At 39.3% G+C, this 24,172-nt stretch overlaps 1 protein-coding gene across 6 annotated transcripts in view; it reads right to left on the reverse strand.

Annotated features, from left to right (window-relative positions):
* The window catches only part of sh3glb2a (SH3-domain GRB2-like endophilin B2a), a 45,468-nt gene that overhangs the window by 5,539 nt on the left and 15,757 nt on the right, over window positions 1–24,172 (reverse strand). For 4 of the 6 annotated variants that reach the window (XM_057832451.1, XM_057832453.1, XM_057832452.1 and 1 more), the window contains 5 exons: window positions 22,952–23,014; window positions 21,100–21,123; window positions 20,763–20,852; window positions 20,502–20,602; window positions 14,549–14,750 (listed from right to left, as the gene is read on the reverse strand). In XM_057832451.1, the coding sequence (XP_057688434.1) occupies window positions 14,549–14,750; window positions 20,502–20,602; window positions 20,763–20,852; window positions 21,100–21,123; window positions 22,952–23,014 (480 nt within the window). The remainder of the gene's footprint in view (window positions 1–14,548; window positions 14,751–20,501; window positions 20,603–20,762; window positions 20,853–21,099; window positions 21,124–22,951; window positions 23,015–24,172) is intronic. The other 2 variants (XM_057832456.1, XM_057832457.1) reach the window with 1 other exon arrangement.

Consider the following 24,172-nt stretch of genomic DNA (forward strand, 5'->3'; position numbering starts at 1 on the left):
TTAAACGGATCGTGCATAGTGTCTTGTTATGAGCTTTTTGTTTACAAATGTATCGAACACACGACGTGCTGACGAATTTGTTTCATCATTAACACATGGAGCTAATAGTACAACACAGCTCGGGGCAATGCTTGAAGCTTGAAGGTGGAAATACATAATACAAATACAAATAAATGTGCACAAACTCACCGGCGGTGTGTGTCTCTTACAGCAACGTGACCGTGAATTACCGCAACGCCGACCCGCTTATATGCACATCCACACCCCTTTCCCGATTGACAGTGCACAATTTAAACACGCTTAACCTAGCGAACGCAACAAAAACTATGATCGGGGATTGCCACGAGTTAACTTTCGGCTAACGTCGCTAGCTTATACTGTTCATTCCACAACAGTTGGCAGCTCTGCTTTGACAAAGTCATCAGTCATCTATCCAAAAATCACACTTACTTTTTGGCAAATCCTTGATCATAAGCAGACCGGCTAAGGAAACAGGCATCTTCGAAGTGTTTGCAGCAGAGAACACTACTCGATGATGGCGTGAAATTCATTCGCTTCGTGCAAACGAAAGATGTCCATTTACATGCCCTGCTATCCTTTGGCCACTCATACAACTTTTCGTTTCAATGAGAACAAAACATCGCCACACACCGCCGTGGCACCTTACCGAGAAGCAATGCAACAAACAATACTGTTCTATGGCGGACTTCCCTCGCACTTCCCGGTGTGACGTAATTTCCGAAGATTGCCGAAGAAAAGCATTTTCGTTGTCAAGAGCGTTGCTATGGGTTAAACAAAGAATCTGGAAGGGTTGCGTTAAAAAAAATAATGAAAATATGCTTTAGCCATTGATATTATTCAAAAACATGGTTGGCCAACCTTACTTCACATTTCCGCTTTAAGTCAATCATTGAGAGTGATTAATGTTGCTGTAACGTTTACACGTACAGCATCTTTAAGCTATCTTTGTTTTGTTTTACTCTTATATTAATAAACCAAAGCATTATGTAACATACTTAATTTCCATATTTTTTTGTTTGCTTGCTTAGTAGATAAAAAACGATATAAAGTTATAGTCAAAAGTTTACATACACTTGTGAAGAACGTAATGTCACGGCTCTCTTGAGTTTCCAGTTATTTCTACAACTCAGATTTTTCTCCGATAGAGTGATTGGAACAGATACTTCTTGGTCACAAAAAAACCTTTTATGACTTTATTATGGGTTAACAGAAAAAGTGATCAAATCTGCTCGGTCAAAAATATACATACAGCAACACGAATTAGCAATTTCTTGTGAGTGATTATTGACTTGAACAATCATTGACTTGAACAAGTCAGGAAAGTCACTTGGAGCCATTTCAAATCAGCTGCAGGTCCCAAGAGCAACAGTGCAAACAATTGTTTGTAAGTATAAAGTGCATGGCACTGTTTTGTCACTGCCACGATCAGGAAGAAAACACAAGCTATCACCTGTTGCTGAGAGAAAATTGGTCAGGAGGGTGAAGATTCAACCGAGAATCACCAAAAAGCAGATCTGCCAAGAATTAGAAGCTGCTGGAACACAGGTGTCAGTGTCCACAGTCAAGCGTGTTTTGCATCTCCATGGAATGAGAGGCTGCCGTGCAAGAAGGAAGCCCTTGCTCCAAAATCGGCACCTTAAGGCTCGACTGAAGTTTGCTGCTGATCACATGGACAAAGATAAGACCTTCTGGAGGAAAGTTCTGTGGTCAGACGAAACAAAAATCGAGCTGTTTGGCCACAATGCCCAGCAATATGTTTGGAGGAGAAAAGGCGAGGCCTTTAACCCCAAGTACACCATACCACGGTGGTGGTAGTATTATGCTGTGGGGCTGTTTTGCTGACAATGGAACTGGTGCTTTACAGAGAGTAAATGGGATCATGAAGAAGGAGGATTACCTTCAAATTCTTCAAGATAACCTAACGTCATCAGCCCGAACATTGGGTCTTGGGCACAGTTGGGTGTTCCAACAGGACAATGACCCCAAACACACATCAAAAGTGGTAATGGAATGGCTAAATCAGGCTAGAATTAAGGTTTTCGAATGGCCTTCCCAAAGTCCTGACTTGAACTTGTGTACAATGCTGAAGAAACAAGTCCATGTCAGAAAGCCATCAAATTTAACTGAACTGCACCAATTCTGTCAAGAGGAGTGGTCAAAGATTCAACCAGAAGCCCACCAGAAGCTTGTGGATGGCTACCAAGAGCGCCTAATTGAAGTGAAAATGGCCAAGGGACATGTTACCAAATATTAGCGCTGCTGTATGTATATTTTTGACCCAGCAGATTTGATCACTTTTTTCTGTTTCACCCATAATAAAGTCATAAGAGAACCAAACTTCATGAATGTTTTTTGTGACAAAGAAGTATCTGTTCCAATCACGCTATCAGAGAAAAATCAGAGTTGTAGAAATAACTGGAAACTCAAGAGAGCTATGACATTATGTTCTTCACAAGTGTATGTAAACTTTTGACCACAACTGTATCATTTTTGCTTCCCACTGAATCGCATTTGATTGAACTAATTTATCAAAAAGCATCACAAACAGGTGTATCTTATCGAAGTGCATCACATCGTATCGGGAACAGGTTGTATTGTATCATATCAAATTGGGACGAAGGATGAATCATATCGCATCGTATCGAAAACATGGATTAATCGTAAGTATCGTATCGGGCAGGGATTTAGTGTATCGCAAATTATATCGCTGGCAGGGCATCGAGATGCATATCTAATCGCCACAGTAACGGAGATCCACACCCCTATAGTAACGTTTCTCACCAGCTACGAGAGTCAACTCCAGTGCGTTTAGTATATCTAGCAGTTGTAAAACGTGGTGTTTTTTTCTCTCTGGCAACTGTATGTGTTGAAAAGGAAAGTGTGTATAATGGAAACATTGTACAAGTCATACACATGAGATATGTATGGAAATTAATTTAATTATTTTGTTTGTTCTGATGGTAAGCTGCGTCTGTGATGTATGATGATGTGTCTGTGTGATGTTGAGCAGTGCCTGTGGCACACACCCACGCCGCCCCCTCCACATACACACCGACAATGTAGAAATTGCTGAGAATGTTGCAACTGCTTCTTGTCATCTTAGCCAATAGTCTCTTTTATACTCTTCAGCAAAAATCACACAAGTGGAATCCCCGTACAAGTGCATTGTAGGTACGAATGCAACTTTGCCATTAAAGTTCGACAGGGATGTATACATGTACACTACAACAAAACAACTGTGCATTAAAGGTGCATTTAAACATGTTAATAAGACTATTAATTAGGGGTGTAACAGTGCACAAAAATCTCGGTTCGGAACGTACCTCGGCTTTAAGGTCACGGTTCGGTTCATTTTCGGTACAGTAAGAAAACAAAATGCAAAATATAAATGTGCTAGTTGTTTATTACACACTTTTGTGCTTTCAACAATAGGAACATTAGCCTATACAAAGCTAGAATTCTGCTCAAAAAGTAGCGGGTATTTAAAGATAATCCAACAACAATTTGCCTTTCAGACCCCGCGTATTGGTCAGCTTAAGAAGTCGTGTGCTAAAGAGAAAAGCAATCCCAATGACAAAGATTTTAACATGTATTTTACAAATGAAATGCCTCAATGAAACATTTGCTTTTCTTATGTACGGTTTTCAAAATCTTTATTAGTGGATTTTCTCAAGTTAAAGCGCCACAGAAATTAATCAATTTAATTGTGTAAGCAGGATGTGTGTATTATTCGTATTATTTATTTACAGCTGTTTTAGCTCATTTCAATTTATTTTATTTAAATGGGCTACTATTTATTTTATTATGTGTTTATATTTTACAAATGTGATGTAGTATTCATTTATATCAGGGGTGTCCAAACGTTTTGCAAAGGGGCCAGATTTGGTGTGGTAAAAATGTGGAGGGCCGACCTTGGCGGACGTCCTTTACGTAGAACAATATATTTAAGCAAATTTTAGCAAACTATTTTGTGTGTTACATTTGCTTTATTATTATTATTATTATTTTTAGTTAATTTAGGGCTGTCAAAATTATCGTGTTAACGGGTGGTAATTAATTTTTTTAATTAATCACATTAAAATATCTGACGCAATTAACGCACATGCCCCGCTCAGATTAAAATGACAGCACAGTGTCATGTCCACTTGTTACTTGTGTTTTTTGGTGTTTTGTCGCCCTCTGCTGGCGCTTGGGTGCGACTGATTTTATGGGTTTCAGAACCAGTAGCATTGTGTAATTACTGACATCAACAATGGTGAGCTACTAGTTTATTTTTTGATTGAAAATTTTACTAATTTTATTTAAAACAAAAACATTAATATAAAATTCCTATAACTCTTTTAAGAACTACAAGTCTTTCTATCCATGGATCGCTTCAACAGAATGTTAATGTTAATGCCATCTTGTTCATTTATTGTTATAATAAACAAATACAGTACTTATGTACAGTATGTTGAATGTACTGTATATATCTGTCTTGTCTTATCCTTCCATTCCAACAATAATTCATAGAAAAATATGGCATATTTTCTAGATGGTTTGAATTGCGATGAATTACGATTAATTCATTTTTTATCTGTGATTAACTCGATTATAAATTTTAATCGTTTGACAGCCCTAAATTAATTATTTCAACAATCTCGCAACTAGCCTTTGTGGCGTTCTCTTTTGACTCTCGGGCTGTTGCGAAATACTGCTGCTGTAAAATTAAACTACTTTCAAATTGCTTCAATTTCTCGCTACGTATCTTCCCTGTAATCTTGTCGTACATGTCAGCGTGTCTTGTTTGGTAATATCGCCTCACATTGAACTCTTTGAAAACAGCGACTGTCTCTTTGCAAATGACACAGACACAGTTGTGTCCTTTAAGCGTCAGCCGTCACAGTCAACTTTCTTTTTTTTGTTGATTGTCACCATTTTAGAAATAGGGAATAAAGGGTAACACAGGGTAATGTTGCTTAGAGTGCTGCTGCCTTTTGGTGGGTAAATGAGGGGCAGCATTTAGTGTGTAAGCTACTTCATATGCTGGTAGCAGTACTGCTGACCAATTTATTAAGTCTATGTGCGGGCCAGACGTTATTGATTTTATGACAGAGGCTGTGGGCCGGATGAAATCTGACCACGGGCTGCATTTGGCCCTCGGGCCGGACTTTGGACATGTCTGATTTATATTGTATATTTTATGTTGTATAACTTTAGTTCCGATGTGAATATTAGTTCCTACTTGTTTTGTTGTGGTAGGAGGGTTTTGTATTGAACACAGGGCCGTGTTGGTTATTATTATAGCAGAGAAGACAGCAGTAAATCAACAAAGACAAGTCAACTGTGCCCCAATCTACCACTCAAGAGATCTGATGGACTCAAAAAGTAGGTTACGATTGCATATTAGTTTGAAAATCGACCGGATCCACCGTATTTTTACACGAGTGACTTCCGGTCTGCCCGATACTAGCTAGTAGTATTGACGCAGGAGGGCCGCGTCTTGCGTCAAATAATAAACTCTGCCGTTCCTTTCGCGTGCATCGGGTTGAGCCGCTTCTGGGACGCATCTAACACGTGGCCACACTGCGACTGGTGTGCATTGGTCGATTGACTCTAAAGCCCGCGTTTCACTGCGTTCTCGCGGCGGCCACGTTGTCGCACCTGACGTTTCTGGGTTATACTGTCCTGCCGTGTTGGTCCTCATTATAATAGAGAAGACTGAGTAAATATAATCTACACAAAGAAACTGTAACCCGATCGACTCACAGCCTCGAAAAGTAATAGTTATATTACGTCAGAAACTCGTTCGGTATGCGTCCATTCCGAACAGAGCACCACGTACCGAAACGGTTCAATACTATTACATGTACCGTTACACCCTTCCTATTAATTATAAAATGAAAATGGAGGAAAATATCAGATGTTTTTAAGTTATTCTAAAATGGCAGTGAAATTACTGTAAATATCCATAACAACACTGACTTCATTTTGAGTTTGAGCGCTGTCGGAAATCCAAGGAATTTTCTCAGGATACATAATGGTGTGAAAATGGATTGATTCCAATTAAATGCTATTCAAACAAAGATGTTAATGATAGCTTGACTACCTAATCATTATTGCAACATAAACTCTGGTAGGGAATTGGAATTAGTCTCGAGTGAAACCAGTTTCATTTTTAGATGATTACGCAAGACATGACATGATGACTGCTTTAAGAGTGAAAAGAAAGTCTGTGAGCATGTGTTCTTGTAGTAACACACATTCTTTAGGTGTGGCTGGTACAACCACAAAGATGATAGGATTGCGATCATATTGAAAATGACTCAACAAACATGAAGGGCCATTGGCGTGTTTGTTTTTCTACTATTTCTTCATATCATTAACAGGGTTTCACCTAGGGATTTTTTGAAGCTGTGGTGGTGGACTGTATCGGAGTCAGACAGTCTCGCTGTGTCGTGCCACGGCGAAATTGCGTCATGTCGTGACAAATGAGATTTTTTTTTCACATTTTTTCCCCCCCATGAAAAACCATAACAAAGATCTATTTGAAATACTTCATTAGCCAGGCTATTGTCGTAGCTCTAAGCTACGGTACATGTACGTACAGTGCCTTGCAAAAGTATTCGGCCCCCTTGAACCTTGCAACCTTTCGCCACATTTCAGGCTTCAAACATAAAGATGTAAAATTTTAATTTTTTGTCAAGAATCAACAACAAGTGGGACACAATCGTGAAGTGGAACAAAATTTATTGGATAATTTAAACTTTTTTAACAAATAAAAACTGAAAAGTGGGGCGTGCAATATTATTCGGCCCCCTTGCGTTAATACTTTGTAGCGCCACCTTTTGCTCCAATTACAGCTGCAAGTCGCTTGGAGTTTGTTTCTATCAGTTTCGCACATCGAGAGACTGACATTCTTGCCCATTCTTCCTTGCTAAACAGCTCGAGCTCAGTGAGGTTGGATGGAGAGTGTTTGTGAACAGCAGTCTTCAGCTCTTTCCACAGATTCTCGATTGGATTCAGGTCTGGACTTTGACTTGGCCATTCTAACACCTGGATACGTTTATTTTTTAACCATTCCATTGTAGATTTGGCTTTATGTTTTGGATCATTGTCCTGTTGGAAGATAAATCTCCATCCCAGTTTCAGGTCTTGTGCAGATACCAACAGGTTTTCTTCCAAAATGTTCCTGTATTTGGCTGCATCCATCTTCCCGTCAATTTTAACCATCTTCCCTGTCCCTCCTGAAGAAAAGCAGGCCCAAACCATGATGCTGCCACCACCATGTTTGACAGTGGGGATGGTGTGTTCAGGGTGATGAGCTGTGTTGCCTTTACGCCAAACATATCGTTTTGCATTGTGGCCAAAAAGTTCAATTTTGGTTTCATCTGACCAGAGCACCTTCTTCCACATGTTTGGTGTGTCTCCCAGGTGGCTTGTGGCAAACTTTAAACGAGACTTTTTATGGATATCTTTGAGAAATGGCTTTCTTCTTGCCACTCTTCCATAAAGGCCAGATTTGTGCAGTGTAAAACTGATTGTTGTCCTATGGACACCTCAGCTGTAGATCTCTGCAGTTCATCCAGAGTGATCATGGGCCTCTTGGCTGCATCTCTGATCAGTTTTCTCCTTGTTTGAGAAGAAAGTTTGGAAGGACGGCCGGGTCTTGGTAGATTTGCAGTGGTCTGATGCTCCTTCCATTTCAATATGATGGCTTGCACAGTGCTCCTTGAGATGTTTAAAGCTTGGGAAATCTTTTTGTATCCAAATCCGGCTTTAAACTTCTCCACAACAGTATCTCGGACCTGCCTGGTGTGTTCCTTGGTTTTCATAATGCTCTTTGCACTTTAAACAGAACCCTGAGACTATCACAGAGCAGGTGCATTTATACGGAGACTTGATTACACACAGGTGGATTCTATTTATCATCATCGGTCATTTAGGACAACATTGGATCATTCAGAGATCCTCACTGAACTTCTGGAGTGAGTTTGCTGCACTGAAAGTAAAGGGGCCGAATAATATTGCACGCCCCACTTTTCAGTTTTTTATTTGTTAAAAAAGTTTAAATTATCCAATAAATGTTGTTCCACTTCACGATTGTGTCCCACTTGTTGTTGATTCTTGACAAAAAAATTACATTTCATATCTTTATGTTTGAAGCCTGAAATGTGGCGAAAGGTTGCAAGATACAAGGGGGCCGAATACTTTTGAAAGGCACTGTAAAATGCTTAGATGAATACAGCTAGATTACCCCACGTAATAATATGGCTTTTTTTTCTCGTAGCAATAGTACGACTTACATGTCGTAGTCCTTCTTTGTCCTTTTATTTGGCCCTTATTTGGAATGAGCTCGACGACAAACTAAAAGTGTTGAAATCCATCTCCACCTTTAAAACGATGCTAAAAAGCATTCAGGTCAGTAATTATAAAAAATCCAACATAACTAGATTATAAATTCTCCTCTTCTAGGGAAGTATTTCTTTCTTTTGTGTGTGTGTGTGTGTGTGTGGGGGGGGGGGGGTGTATTAGGGCTGCAGCTATCGAATATTTTAGTAATCGAGTAATCGACTGAAAATTCTATCGATTGATCGAGTAATCGGATAAAACAAATATATTTTTGGGTGAAGATCAATTATAAATATACATGAGAAAACAAGACATTTCATCTAATCTTGAACCATTTTCAGTCAATCAGTGTCTTTAATTTCGATGTATATTGTTGAAAACAGCCAACAATTGCATCTCAGATGTAACTAAAAAAAAAAAAAAAAAAGACTAATTCACTGCTTTCACTCAAAAAACCTTTAGATCTTATTTTTTAAAAAAAAAAAATATATATATATATATACATATATATACATATATATATATATATACATATATATACATATATATATATATATATATATATATATATATACCTAAAAATGCTGTTACGCTTGATAACACATATCACTTAAAAGTTAGGATTTTTTCCCCACGTGTTTCCATTGAATTTCTATTTGTGACAAGCCATTTTTAAGTTCTAGTTAAGTTTTAAGTTAGTTTAAACTGTAAGTCCTGATAGGATTTTGAGTTTTTGCAGTGTTCAAAATAAATGTATGATACAGGCTGTATTGGAGCACATTAGGGACCAGTGCTACTTGGTGTTTTATCCAGCAATGACTACTGAGCTAAAATTGATAGTTAGCATTATTCAGTTTTTATTTTACACCCTCATCACTCCACATCGCTATGTTATGTTAAAGCCTGTATGTAAGACACGTTAGCCAAGCATCGACAGTGGTCATAATTAATAGAAACCTAGCCCTCCGCAGGGCTAACGTTACGTTAATCTTATTTATTAGCGCTTAGCGCTCTTTATTAGCGCTTAGCGCTCTATTGCTTTAAGATGGCGGCTGTTTACTAACGCTGCCCAGACGCGGCCGAGTCTGTCATTTCGCATCTAGTTCAAAATACATGTGATCTCTATGAGACTCATCAGACACTACCTGCTACCAACTAGCATCGTGCGGGCTAGTATTTAGCAACGTCGGCGTCGTTTGTAGCGGCTGTCGGCTGCAGTAAGTTTTTTTTCTCTTCTTCTTCTTCCTCTACGCACGTGACATCAGCGCGTACTGCATTAAAAGTAGTCCGAGCAAAACGTGATGATTAGAGCTGTCAAAATAAATGATTACTCGAGGTGAATAAAACTACTCGGATCAGTTTTTAAACTCGAGTTACTCGAGTTGCTCGAGTATTCATTTCAGCTCTAGTGTGTATTTAGTGTTTAATGTTATTGTTTCTCAGTATATTATTGAATGAGGATACTATAATATGCGACATTTCACCCATTTCTCTCTTCTTATAGTTTTTCTTATGATTGTCTTAATGTATGCAGGTCTTGGCCATAGGCTTTGAGTCGCTTCTTAAGGAGACCTGACTCACACATGATCCTAGCTCAGCATTATGAGATGATGTACATTTTGTGAATATGAATGTGTGTGTGTGTATAAATTGAAATTAATACGTACTACATTACCACAACAATAATAGTCCTTCTGTTAATGGACCCATTATAATGAGTAGGGGGGAATTCTAATAGCCTTAAAAAGAGTTTTACTAATTTCGGTGAGAAGGTGAATAGTTTTTTGTTGTTGTTCGTAAACTATATTTCCACGTAAACGCACATCGGCGTACCATTTAGCTTAGCAAGGAGAGGTATGAGAGTCATTTTTTGAGTGTCCCAGAGCTCGTGAAACTTGAAAAAAGCGCATTTATCAAGGTTTCTTCAGTCGTGATTGTGTATATCCATCCGCCGAAACAGCCTGATAGCACAGATATAGGTACGCAGCCCCTCTGCTATTGGATGCGTTGTTGACGTTAGCGCGGAGGCGCTCTGAAAATACAGCAAGGCAACGCAAATTCATTCAAACTTGCCGTTCCGTCCAACACGGCCGTCCACCACTCAATTTTGCCGAAAAGTTGGATCCAAAATACTATTGGCTTACCCACTTTGGTGTGGCAACAATAACAAAAATAATAATAATATTAAAAAAATAACAGCGGGCTGCTGCGACATGCAACCGCTGTCTCTTGCTATCTCGCCCTCTCTCCCATTTTTTCCTACCCGCTTCCCCTACAACACAGCTCCCCAGTCCGATCGTCTCTTAAGGGGGCCGTGCATAATTACGGACATTGCAATACACAATGAATAAGTTGTCGCTGAACCCTTCACACTAGGCTGCCACTAGTTTGAAATGGCCTTAAAAAAAAAAAACATCTTATTTGCAAGGCATGGGGGCTTTTATTTGGGAGTGGCAGTGCGCCACAATCTTTTATTTGTTGGGGAAACCCTGATTAATCATGCAGAGGTAACATATGCAAGCAGATGTTGTTCAGCTTAGAAAGAAAATTAACATTGATACATTCAAAAAGCAGGCTGGTGGCTGTGCTGACTCAGCCACATCATCACCACTCCAGACCGGTTACGCAAGAACACTGCAGTTTAGATAACTACTATTACACTTTCTGTTACCGGCTGCTTAATGAGTTCTGTTTCAAATACTTTATTCTATAAACATGAAGCACAAGACATGTTCATCATTGCTAAGCTAAGGTGGACATTTTTATTGAAAGAAAATGGCATACCACTAAACAAAATGTCCCAATAAGTATGATCTCATCTCAGTAATGAGATCATCTCAATTTACACCCACAAGTAATTACACGGTGTAAAATTAGGACCATTTTATTTGAACAGAAAGCTGAACAGCGAAGCAATGACTCATTCTGTTCTATGAATTGCAGCAAGTGTTTGGAGATTGTAGATCTATTGTACCTTCTGTTATCTATTACAAGAGCATTTAAAGGTTCTGCCTCTCGCTTCATGTTACTTGCAACACTGGATAAACAAAGATACTGTATATAGCAGGTACCAAGACTTGTGAGTGCCCCCCCCTTTTTTTTTTTGGTACAGGCCATGGTTTGACTTTTTTTACTTTTTCAGATAAACTCCCACAGCACCATACACAGTTGTGTTCAAATTTATTCAACCCCCCCTCCAGTAGATAATTTTGACATTCATTTTTCATCTTGTTTATAACCGCATCAAATAATGACATGTCAAATAGACAAATACAACTCAAATAACAAAAATATTCTTGGGAATATTCCAATTAATGGCCTTCCTGTGATTACCTCACTGACAAAATTATTCAACCCCCCAAGTCCATCACTCTTAAGAACAAAGGTTTCCATCAGGTGTTGTCAAACAGCTGATGAAAACATCTGTAGATTTGAACAAAATCCTAATTAGTGGTAATTAAGCAGATTTAAAAGGACAGTGACACATGGCTCTTCTTGGCAGTTGATGGCATCTTTACAACATGGTGAAGTCCAAGAACGGTCAAAAAATTTCAGCGAGGAGATCATTTTGCTTCATAAGCAAGGATATGGATATAAAAAGATAGCAAAAGGACTAAAAATGTCAAGTGACATAATTGGGAGCATAGTCCGCAAGTTTAAAGCTAAAGGCACATTGGAAGCGCTACCTGGGCGTGGTAGAAAGAGGTTACTGTCTGCAACTGCTGTGCGATACCTGAAGCGAAAGATGGAGAAAAATCCTTGGGTGACAGCTGAGGAACTACGACAGAACATGTCATAGGAAGTTGTTCAGGTTTCATCCCAGACAATAAGACGCACACTGCAAATTGATGGCTTCCATGCAAAAACTCCCAGGCGCACCCCCCTGCTGACTCCAAAGCACAAGAAGTATCCGAAAAACCATGTGGACAAACCACAAATGTTTTGGGATACTGTTCTCTGGAGTGATGAGACCAAACTAGAACTTTTTGGGCCAATGGATCAACGGTACGTGTGGAGGAGAAAGAATGATGCCTATAAAGAAAAGAACACCATATCTACTGTGAAGCAGGGTGGGGGGGTCAGTCATGCTCTGTTTTTTTTTTTTTGCTTCTTCAGGTACAGGGAATCTTCAGCATGTGCAAGGTATTACAAATTCAGTTCAATATCAGGAGATCTTGGATGCAAATGTCATGCAGTAATTGACAAAGCCGAAGCTTGGGTGAGGTTGGACCTTCCAACAGGACAATGAACCTAAGCATATCTCAACATCTACCACATGTTGGTTGCAAAAGAAGTGCTGGGAGATTCTGGAGTGGCCATCATAATCACCAGACCTAATTCCCTTTGAAAATCTCTGGTAGTACTTGAAAAAGGCAGTTTCAGCACGCAAGCTCAAAAATGTTACTGGAGGCCTTTGCCCATGAGGAATGGGCAAATATACCTGTGGATCACTGCAAGAAACTTGTGTCAAGCTATGCTTCACGTCTTAAGGATTTTATTGTTGCAAAGCAGGTTGTACTAAGTACTAAAGTTATACATACAGTGGTATGAAAAATATGTATAAAGCTGGGAAAGGATACAAACCATCTCTAAAAGTCCGGATCTTTATCAATGGACACTCAGAAAAGTTGTCTACGAATGGAGAGAGTTTGGCACTGTTTCTTCTCTCCCAAGGAGTGGCTGTCCACCAAAGACGATGCACAGAATACTCAGAGGGGTAAAAAAGAACCCAAGAGTTTCTGCTAAAGACTTACAGAAATTACTGGCACAGTCCAATATCTCTGTGCACACATCAACTATATGTAAAACTATGGCCAAGAATGGTGCTAATTGGAGGACTCCACAGAGGAAGCCACTGGTCCCTAAAAAAAATATATATATATTGTTGCTCGTTTAATGTTCACAAAAAGGCACTTGGACACTCCACAGAAGTTGTGGCAAAATATTTTGTGGACTGATGAAACCAAAGTTTAATTGTTTGGGAGTAACACACAACGTCATGTGTGGAAGAAAAAAGGAACAGCTCAACATCAACACCTCATCCCCACCGTGGAGCATGGTGGAGGGAGGAGCATCATGATTTGGGGCTGTTTTGCTGCCTCACAGCCTGGACAACTTGCAATCATTAATGGAAGAATGAATTCAAAAGTGTATCAGGATGTTTTGCAGGAAAACTTGAGTCCGTTTGTCAGACAGTTGAACCTAAAAAGAGGATGGATGCTGCAACAAGACAATGATCGAAAACACATAGGTTAATAGACTTCAGAACGGTTTCAGAAAAACAGAATACACGTTCTGGAGTGGCCAAGAGAAAGTCCAGACTTGAACTCCGTTGAGATGCTGTGGCGTGACCTAAAGACAGCGATTCATGCCAGACATCCCAGGATTCTTACTGAACTACAGAGGTTTTATAGAGAAGAATGGGCCAAGATTAGTCCTGATCGATGTGCCAGACTGTTCTGAAGCTACAGGAAGCGTTTGGTTGAAGTTATTGCTGCCAAGGGAGGGACACAAAATATTAGATGTGATCATTCACTTACTTATTTTTCCCCCTTCTGTCATTGTTTGCATACTACCCTCATTAAAATATAAAAACCTATAAATATTTGGGTTGTTTTAGTTAAAGCAGACAGCTGTTTTTTTCATCTGTGTGATTTTGACAAGGATCAGATCACATTTGATGGTGATTTTATGCAGAAATGTGAGAAATTCCGAAAGATACTTTTTCATACCGCTGTACCTAAGGGGTTGAATAATTTTGTCAATGAAGTAATCACAGAAAGGACATAAATTAGAATATTCCCAAAAATGTTTTTATTTCCATTGTATTTGTCTATTTGGCATGTCATTATTTAATGTGATTATAAACAAGATGAAAAATTAATGTCAAACTTACAAAAACACTTATCTACTGTGGGGGTTGAATAATTTTGAACATAACTGTATAGGTATCACTAGTCTAGATGAGAAAATATTACACTACTGGTACACAATAACCATGTTCTTGTTGTTGTATTTTAAAGAAAGTGTAACGTAGTTTGTCTTCTTTTATCAACAAAAAATTATGCTTCAGTAAAAGACGGCTGCATTTTGAGTTAGGCAACTAATGTATAAATGTCCAATTAAATCAAATGTTCCCTAGACCATACTTTTGGACCATTTCCCAAGGTTGGTATTGAACTCAATCAAATCTCACCTCATCTGCTACGAGGAAAAGTTCACTGGAATCGGCAGCATCGTAATCATAAAGGACTTTGGCCTTGCGCGTTCCTGCAGCAGGAGCTTGCACTTCCTCAATCTTCAGTGTATCCATCTCCACAGAACTGTTGAAGCCTTCTGATATCAAGTCCGCGGTAGCTATGGTGCCGGAGGAATTCAGTGCAAAAGCATTTGGTAGTCTAGGAGGAAGCAGAGAAAATGTAATACATTACTGTAATCAAAGGGTATGGCTACACAGACAAGAATGCATTTCCCACATGCACCCTTTATTAGCATCTCCCCTATGCTTCGGCGGAAAGCTTGAAGAGAGAAAAAAAAAAAAAAGGAAATTGTACAGTAAAGTTTGTAAAAATGAAATTGACACTTAGGAACAACTTTACAGAAAAAAACTACAGTGGGGCAAATAAGTATTTAGTCAACCACCAATTGTGCAAGTTCTCCTACTTGAAAAGATTAGAGAGGCCTGTAATTGTCAACATGGGTAAACCTCAACCATGAGAGACAGAATGTGGAGAAAAAAACAGAAAATCACATTGTTTGATTTTTAAAGAATTTATTTCCAAATGAGAGTGGAAAATAAGTATTTGGTCACCTACAAACAAGCAAGATTTCTGGCTGTCAAAGAGGTCTAACTTCTGGTAATGAGGTCTAACGAGGCTCCAAAATGGGTAAACCTCAACCATGAGAGACAGAATGTGGAAAAAAAAAACGGAAAATCACATTGTTTGATTTTTAAATAATTTATTTGCAAATCATGGTGGAAAGTAAGTATTTGGTCAATACCAAAAGTTCATCTCAATACTATGTTATGTACCCTTTTTTGGAAATAACGGAGGCCAAGCATTTTCTGTAACTCATCACAAGCTGTACACAAACTGTTGCTGGTATTTTGGCCCCTTCCTCCATGCAGATCTCCTCTAGAGCAGTGATGTTTTGGGGCTGTCGTTGAGCAACACAGACTTTCAACTCCCTCCACAGATTTTCTATGGGGTTGAGATCTGGAGACTGGCTAGGCCACTCCAGGACCTTGAAATGCTTCTTACGAAGCCACTCCTTTGTTGCCCTGGCTGTGTTTTTGGGATCATTGTCATGCTGAAAGACCCAGCCACGTCTCATCTTCAAGGCCCTTGCTGATGGAGGGAGATTTTCACTCAAAATCTCTCAATACATGGCCCCATTCATTCTTTCTTTTACACAGATCAGTCGTCCTGGTCCCTTTGCAGAAAAACAGCCCCAAAGCATGATGTTTCCACCCCCATGCTTCACAGTGGGTAGGGTGTTCTTCAGATGCAATTCAGTATTCTTTCTCTTTCAAACACGAGAACCTGTGTTTCTACCAAAAAGTTCTATTTTGGTTTCATCTGACCATAACACATTCTCCCAGTCCTCTTCTGGATCATCCAAATGCTCTCTAGTGAACCACAGACGGGCCTGGACGTGTACTTTCTTCAGCAGGGGGACACGTCTGGCAGTGCAGGATTTGAGTCCCTGGCAGCGCATTGTGTTACTGATAGTAGCCTTTGTTACTGTGGTCCCAGCTCTCTGTAGGTCATTCATTAGGTCCCCCCGTGTGGTTCTGGGATTTTGCTCACCGTTCTTGTTATCATATTGACGCCACGGGGTGAGATCTTGCATGGAGCCCCAGATTGAGGGAGATTATCAGTGGTCTTGTACTGTTTGTCTTCCATTTTATAATAATTGCTCCCACAGTTGATTTCTTTACACCAAGCGTTTTACTTATTGCAGATTCAGTCTTCCCAGCTTGGTGCAAGTCTACAATTTCGTCTCTGGTGTCCTTCGACAGCTCTTTGGTCTTAGCCATAGTGGAGATTTGGAGTGTGACTGACAGAGGTTGTGGACAGGTGTCTTTTATACCAATAATGAGTTAAAACAGGTGCCATTAATACAGGTAACGAGTGGAGCCTCGTTAGACCTCGTTAGAAGTTAGACCTCTTTGACAGCCAAAAATCTTGCTTGTTTGTAGGTGACCAAATACTTATTTTCCACTCTAATTTGAAAATAAATTCTTTAAAAAATCAAACAATGTGATTTTCTGTTTTTTTTTTTCCACATTCTGTCTCTCATGGTTGAGGTTTACCCATGTTGACAATTACGGGCCTCTCTAATCTTTTCATGTAGGAAAACTTGCACAATTGGTGGTTGACTAAATACTTATTTGCCCGACTGTACTTTCAAAAGATGCACAATATGAGGAAACAGTAGAAAACAAATACTGATGCGCTTGGATGAAGAGTGCGCATGCTATATGCTGGCTAACTCCTAAGCCACAGGCAACAATAAGTCCACAACAGTGTTATTTTCGTCAACCATGACGAAAATATTTCGTCAACAATTTTTTCATGACGATGACGAGCTAAAAACCTGTCTTGGGAGACTAAAAAAATAACGAGATGGATGTTTTCATCTGACGAGACGAGAACGAGATGAAAATTCGCCATAGTTTCCGTCATAAGTTCACAATGTGTGACATTTTCTTATAGTACAGTATGTGTGGTTAGCACGCATCGTAGCAGTGTTTGATCGTGTGTGCTACGCTGTGCTGCTATGCAGATGAGTCCACTCCAGTCTCCTTTTGTGAAACACGTGTTCGGTGCTGCTTGGTAAGTTTAATTTTCTTATCTGGGCTAGATATACCATGTTGCTTTAGCCTTTAAAGTGCTGAGTCATCATCACACACTAAATGCAACTTGTAGCGTTAGCATAGCATTCACATCAGCCTAGTCTTCGCGTTAGCATTAGCTTTTAGCGTTGTGAGCGTTGTCTTAAACTCGCGGAAAACCTTTCAAATACAGTGCGTGGTGTCCAGCTGAGTTTAATTAATGCTGTACCGCACGCTACACGTCACTTCCGCTTATTAATATTCATGACGTTAGCTAATGTTGCTAAGGGGGCACATGCTACCGTTTGTCCCCAACAGGAAATTAATGGAATTCGTGAACGAAGGAGAGGTTTACAGAGCTAAACCTACCAATTCTGTCTGAAAATGATGTCTCTGGTGCCAAATTCACTGGTAAAGATGTGGAAGAACATAAAAATGTTCAGTTAAAGAGATGACTTGAGTGTTGAGGGCTGAAAAAGACGAAAAAAATGAGCCGACCTAAGCATAGCCTTAGCTTTTTTATCGACACGTATTTCTTTCGCGATTGACAATGACATTCTCCTGTTTCAACAATCTATCCTTTACCACCACATGCCCTGTCTATCTTATATATTATATCCTCTAGTTGTCTTACGTCTCTGACCGTTCTTTTGGGCAATTTACACTGATATTTATGTGTAGCGATCACAAATGCTACTCGTTGAGAGCCAACGAACACTTAATTTTTTCATGAATTACAAATCTTAATTCTATAATTTATTTATACTTCCCCCTTACTAAAGTTGTTTTTTACAACAGTAAAGGTAACAGTGGCAGTCAGATACCATTTTAATTCTTTTCAGGTCGTTCATTGTCAGACAGAAGCAGCACGGCACAACGCCATGCTAAAAAAAATAAGCTAAAAATATCAAAATGACTTAACTCTTTGTTCTCTGAAGAAGAATGCCAACCCAACAAAATTTTTACTGCATATGAAATATGAATGGTTTCACCATGGTTTTACCTACAGTGGGGCAAATAAGTATTTAGTCAACCACCAATTGTGCAAGTTCTCCTACTTGAAAAGATTAGAGATGCGTGTAATTGTCAACATGGGTAAACCTCAACTATGAGAGACAGAGTGTGGAAAAAAAAATACATTGTTTGATTTTTAGAGAATTTATTTCCAAATTAGAGTGGAAAATAAGTATTTGGTCACCTACAAACAAGCAAGATTTCTGGCCGTCTAGGAGGTCTAACTTCTTTTAACGAGGTCTAATGAGGTCTAACGAGGCTCCACTCGTTACCTGTATTAATGGCACCTGTTTTAACTCATCATCGGTATAAAAGACAATTGTCCACAACCTCAGTCAGTCACACTCCAAACTCCACTATGGCCAAGACCAAAGAGCTGTCGAAGGACACCAAAGACAAAATTGTAGACCTGCACCAGGCTGGGAAGACTGAATCTGCAATAGGTAAAACGCTTGGTGTAAAGAAATCAACTTTGGGAGAAATTATTGGAAAATGGAAGCCATACAAGACCACTAATAATCTCCCTTGATCTGGGGCTCCATGCAAGATCTCACCCCGGCGCGTCAAAATGATGACAAGAACAGTGCGCAAAAATTCCAGAACCACACGGGGCGACCTAGTGAATGACCTACATAGAGCTGGGCCCACAGTAACAAAGCATCAGTAACACAATGCGCCACCAGGGACTCAAATCCTGCACTTCCAGACGTGTCCCCCTGCTGAAGTCAGTACACGTCCAGGGCCGTCTGCGGTTCACTAGAGAGCATTTGGATGATCCAGAAGAGGACTGGGAGAATGCGTTATGGTCAGATGAAACCAAAATAAAACTTTTGGGTAGAAATACAGGTTCTCGTGTTTGGAGGGGAAAGAATACTGAATTGCATCCGAAGAAAACCATACCCACTGTGAAGCATGGGGGTGGAAACATCATGCTTTGGGGCTGTTTTTCTGCAAAAGGGACCAAGACGACTGATCTGTGTAAAGGACAGAATGAATGCGGCCATGTATCGAGAGATTTTGCGTGAAAATCTCCTTTCATCAGCAAGTGCATTGAAGATGAGACGTGGCTGGGTCTTTCAGCATGACAATGGTCCCAAACACTCAGCCAGGGCAACAAAGGAGTGGCTTCGTAAGAAGCATTTCAAGGTCCTGGAGTGGCCTAGCCAATCTCCAGATCTCAACCCCACAGAAACTCTGTGGAGAGAGTTGAAAGTCCGTGTTGCCCAATGACAGTCCCAAAACATCACTGCGCTAGAGGAGATCTGCATGGAGGAATGGGCCAAAATAACAGCAACAGTGTGTTCCACATTCTGTCTCTCATGGTTGAGGTTTACCCATGTTGATAATTACAGGCCTCTCTAATATTTTCAAGTGGGAGAACTTGCACAATTAGTGGTTGACTAAATACTTATTTTCCCCACTGTAGCTGTCTGCGCAAGTTGATAAATTCTTCACATTTTTTCCTCCGAGTTTTTGGTTTCGGGAAACGTATGAAGAAAACATCCTTCATATGTCGTAATGTCTACAGTCGTTTCTACAAGTTTAAAAAAAAAGCAATGTGTGATCGGCATGTTCGTTTTGAAAGATTACCGGAGAAAAGTAGCAAAAGTAACATTGTTTCTATGCGAGGGCTGGTCTATAATGTTCCACTTCCGCTTTACGATGCGACGTCACCGTCTACAAATAGCTTTTGTGCGGTACGCTATAGAAAATAATGTAATGTTTTCCTGCTGAGTGCGTATTATCATCACAAAGATGGTAATATCCTTGTACACTCTACAATTACGTGCTCGTCTGTCAATGTTCGAATTTGTTGGTATCCTTTTATTTATTCATTTATTCATGGAGTAAAGTTTACAGACGAAAACATTTTGAGTAAGTAACTAAAACTAGACGGAAATTGTCAGCATTTTCGTGGACTAAAACTAGACTAAGACAATCACACTTTGAAATGACCAAAATATGATAAGAAAAAAATAAAACTAATAAGTATTTTCATCCAAAAGACTAAGACCAAAACTAAAAGGGCTGCCAAAAACAACACTGGTCCGCAGATAATCACCCGATACAATTTTTTTTTTTTTTTTAAACGGGCTTAATTTCGGACTTATTGGTGCATGTATTGCAGGTTACGAGATAGCCAGTAGGTGGCATGAGCGCACAGCCTTCAGTTTGTTGTGTGCCGTAGTTGTGCTTTTGTTTGTTTTTTCAAGTTTCTGTTGACCGTGTGATAAATTGTAGACATGCAACATGTGAATTACTCATCCACCTACACAATCTGTCATCTGATGCTCACCTTCCAAGTTCTTTCTGTAGTTCCTGCATGTGGAAATGACACTGCTTATAATAAATTGCTTGCGCCTCCACAAACTCATGTAGGCAGCGGAGGTGATTCACCTGGAGTCAAATTACAATCCAATAGTCAGTTTATTTGCAGTCACTCATTCAGAAGATCACAATTAGGTTATTTAAAACTGAGTCAGACATGGACATAGAACATTTAGTGTGTGCTACTAGGTTAATAACCATGATATGAAATGTATTGTGGCTGACATACATGCGTACTGCTAATACCCTCCAAAAGAAGCCGTGTAACCTCTGCCTGGCGGTCAAACTCAGTTTGGGCAACTCTGAGTTCATGTTCAGTCTGAAGTGATAAAAAGAACATTAATAAAGTTTCATTTAAAATAATGAAGTGAAACTTCAATCTAGAACCTTGGTGGAGAATAATACAGGTGTTTTTTTTGTGTGTTTTTTTTTTAGTAATTATTCTTATTTCGCAGGGTTAACACCTCATGTTAAAATATTTTGTTGTTTTTGTTTTTTTATAATATCCTCCTTTAATTTGAAGTAAATATTGCAGAACAAAATCTGAAAAATAATGTCATACTTACTTTTTCAACTTCCTCACTCCAAAGCTGTAAGGTGCAAATGTATGGCAAAAGAAAAATGGAAATAACAATTACAGTTGTGGTCAAAAGTTTACATACACTTGTGAAGAACATAATGTCATGGCTCTGTTGAGTTTCCAATTATTTCTACAACTCTGATTTTTCTCCGATAGAGTGATTGGAACAGATACTGCTTTGTCACAAAAAACATTCATGAAGTTTGGTTCTATTATGACTTTATTATGGGTTAACAGAAAAGGTGATTAAATCTGCTGGGTCAAAAATATACATACATGGATCTGAAAAAGCGAATCATTGACTTGAACAAGTCAGGAAAGACACTTGGAGCCATTTCAAAGCAGCTGCAGGTCCCAAGAGCAACAGTGCAAACAATTGTTTGTAAGTATAAAGTGCATGGCACTGTTTTGTCACTGCCACGATCAGGAAGAAAACGCAAGCTATCACCTGCTGCTGAGAGAAAATTGGTCAGGAGGGTGAAGATTCAACTAAGAATCAACAAAAAGCAGATCTGCCAAGAATTAGAAGCTGCTAGAACACAGGTGTCAGTGTCCACAGTCAAGCGTGTTTTGAATCTCCATGGACTGAGAGGCTGCCGTGCAAAAAGGAAGCCCTTGCTCCAAAAGCGGCACCTTAAGGCTTGACTGAAGTTTGCTGCTGATCACACTGACAAAGATAAGACCTTCTGGAGGAAAGTTCTGTGGTCAGACGAAACAAAAATCGAGCTGTTTGGCCACAATGCCCAGCAATATGTTTGGAGGAGAAAAGGTGAGGCCTTTAACCCCAAGTACACCATGCCTACCGTCAAGCACGGTGGTGGTAGTATTATGCTGTGGGGCTGTTTTGCTGCCAATGGAACTGGTGCTTTACAGAGAGTAAATGGGATAATGAAGAAGGAGGATTACCTTCAAATTCTTCAAGATAACCTAACGTCATCAGCCCAAAGATTGGGTCTTGGGCGCAGTTGAGTGTTCCAACAGGACAATGACCCCAAACCCACATCAAAAGTGGTAATGGAATGGCTAAATCAGGCTAGAATTAAGGTTTTCGAATGGCCTTCCCAAAGTCCTGACTTAAACCCCATTGAGAACTTGTGGACAATGCTGAAGAAACAAGTCCATGTCAGAAAGCCATCAAATTTAACTGAACTGCACCAATTCTGTCAAGAGGAGTGGTCAAAGATTCAACCAGAAGCTTGCCAGAAGCTTGTGGATGGCTATCAAAAGCGCCTAATTGAAGTGAAAATTGCCAAGGGACATGTTACCAAATAGTAGCGCTGCTGTATGTATATTTTTGACCCAGCAGATTTGATCACTTTTTTCTGTTCACCCATAATAAAGTCATAAAAGAACCAAACTTCATGAATGTTTTTTTTTTTTGACAAAGAAGTATCTGTTCCAATCACTCTACCAGAGAAAAATCAGAGTTGTAGAAATAACTGGAAACTCAAGAGAACCATGACATTATGTTCTTCACAAGTGTATGTAAACTTTTGACCACAACTGTAAATACTTGTTTATATCATACAACATAGGGTTGGGGCACATACAGACTGAGTAGCGAGCTTGGACACGGAAAATATTTTGTAATGGCATTTTACATCTTTAATAACTAAAACTTGAATTGTACTCTTTTGATTGTGAACAATTATTTAGCTTTTTTCAGGTAGTATAAAACCAATTGAATTATATTATAAATGTAAAGATGATATGGGGACACAAAAATACTACTTTGTACAAATAAATAATCTTGGTGTTATGTTATTTTTGTAAACCGATAGTAACCATGAGTGTTCATAGTACAGGTGTGAATTTGCAATAGTATAACAGAATCTTACAGCAGAGGCGCTGGCAGACAGCACATAGTTGCGCGGTCTGGTCTCCTGAAAATCTGGCGCCACCTATAGAAGATAATGAAACATATTTTTGTAACCTTTCAATTCAAGTACTGTTTTTTAATTCACAGTGTTCCAAGAGCTGTAAACATTGTAATGCACTGAAACTGCATCAAACCATGATAGTAACTGTAGTAGCAGTGATTTGACATGCAAATGCTAACTCACGTTAATGAAGAAGATTTTAATCTTTAGGAAATTGACAGTGACAATTAACCAATCAAATCTAAACAAACACAGAAGTTCAATATAATGGCATTAAAGTTAAGGCCGTAACGATACGGGTATCGAAACCAAAATTGCAATACTCAGAGTCACGATCCGGAGTGAGACGATAGAATCATGGCACCTTCAAGCAAAGTTAAAATGTTTGCATCTTCTGGTAACTTGCAACGAGATGAAATGAGACAGTGAAATTGACCGCGGGGAGAGCACGAAAGAGGAAGAGCCTTCGAGCGAGAGAGACTGCGTCCCTTCCCTACTCTACCCTTCAATCTTGCACCTTATCCTAAATTTGACTCAATGCCATTATATTTCTCGCATGTCAACATTGTCAAAACCAAGTTGCTAATTCATATGTATTACAGTACAACATTCTCCAGTGTCTATCTGTGTTCCTCAATGCTGTTGAAGCGCACGCAGTACATGACGTGCTTACAGTGCTGCTTCCGGTTTCACAATAACAGCGTGCCAAGGTTTTTGGAGACATTTTTACTGACAGAGGTCCATTTGTTTATTAATGTTTTTACGAAGACGAAAAAAAAAAGTTTTTAAATCAGCAAAACAAGTTTTGGTGTCGAAAGCTGCCAAAGACTTGTTTTCCCCCCCCCCATTTCATTTTTCAAACACACTCACCAAAAGCATTCTTATTAGAGATGTCCGATCACGTCATTTTCAAAGTATCGGAATCGGCAAAAAAATATCGGCCATGCCTTTTTTTAATATATATATATATATATATTTTTTTTTTTATTAAATCGTTTTCTAATTGTATTTAACGTTACAGACATAATATGTTACACTCATCCAGAGTCTTTAGTTTAGGCTTAAGGTAGGGTTATCAAATTTATCCCGATAACAGCGGCAATTCATTTTTTAAAAAATGTGTCACGTTAAAATATTTGACGCAATTAATGCATGCGCTGCACGACCCTCTCACTCATT

This window comes from Corythoichthys intestinalis, chromosome 3 (assembly GCF_030265065.1).
Source record: "Corythoichthys intestinalis isolate RoL2023-P3 chromosome 3, ASM3026506v1, whole genome shotgun sequence".
NCBI lineage: Eukaryota > Metazoa > Chordata > Actinopteri > Syngnathiformes > Syngnathidae > Corythoichthys > Corythoichthys intestinalis.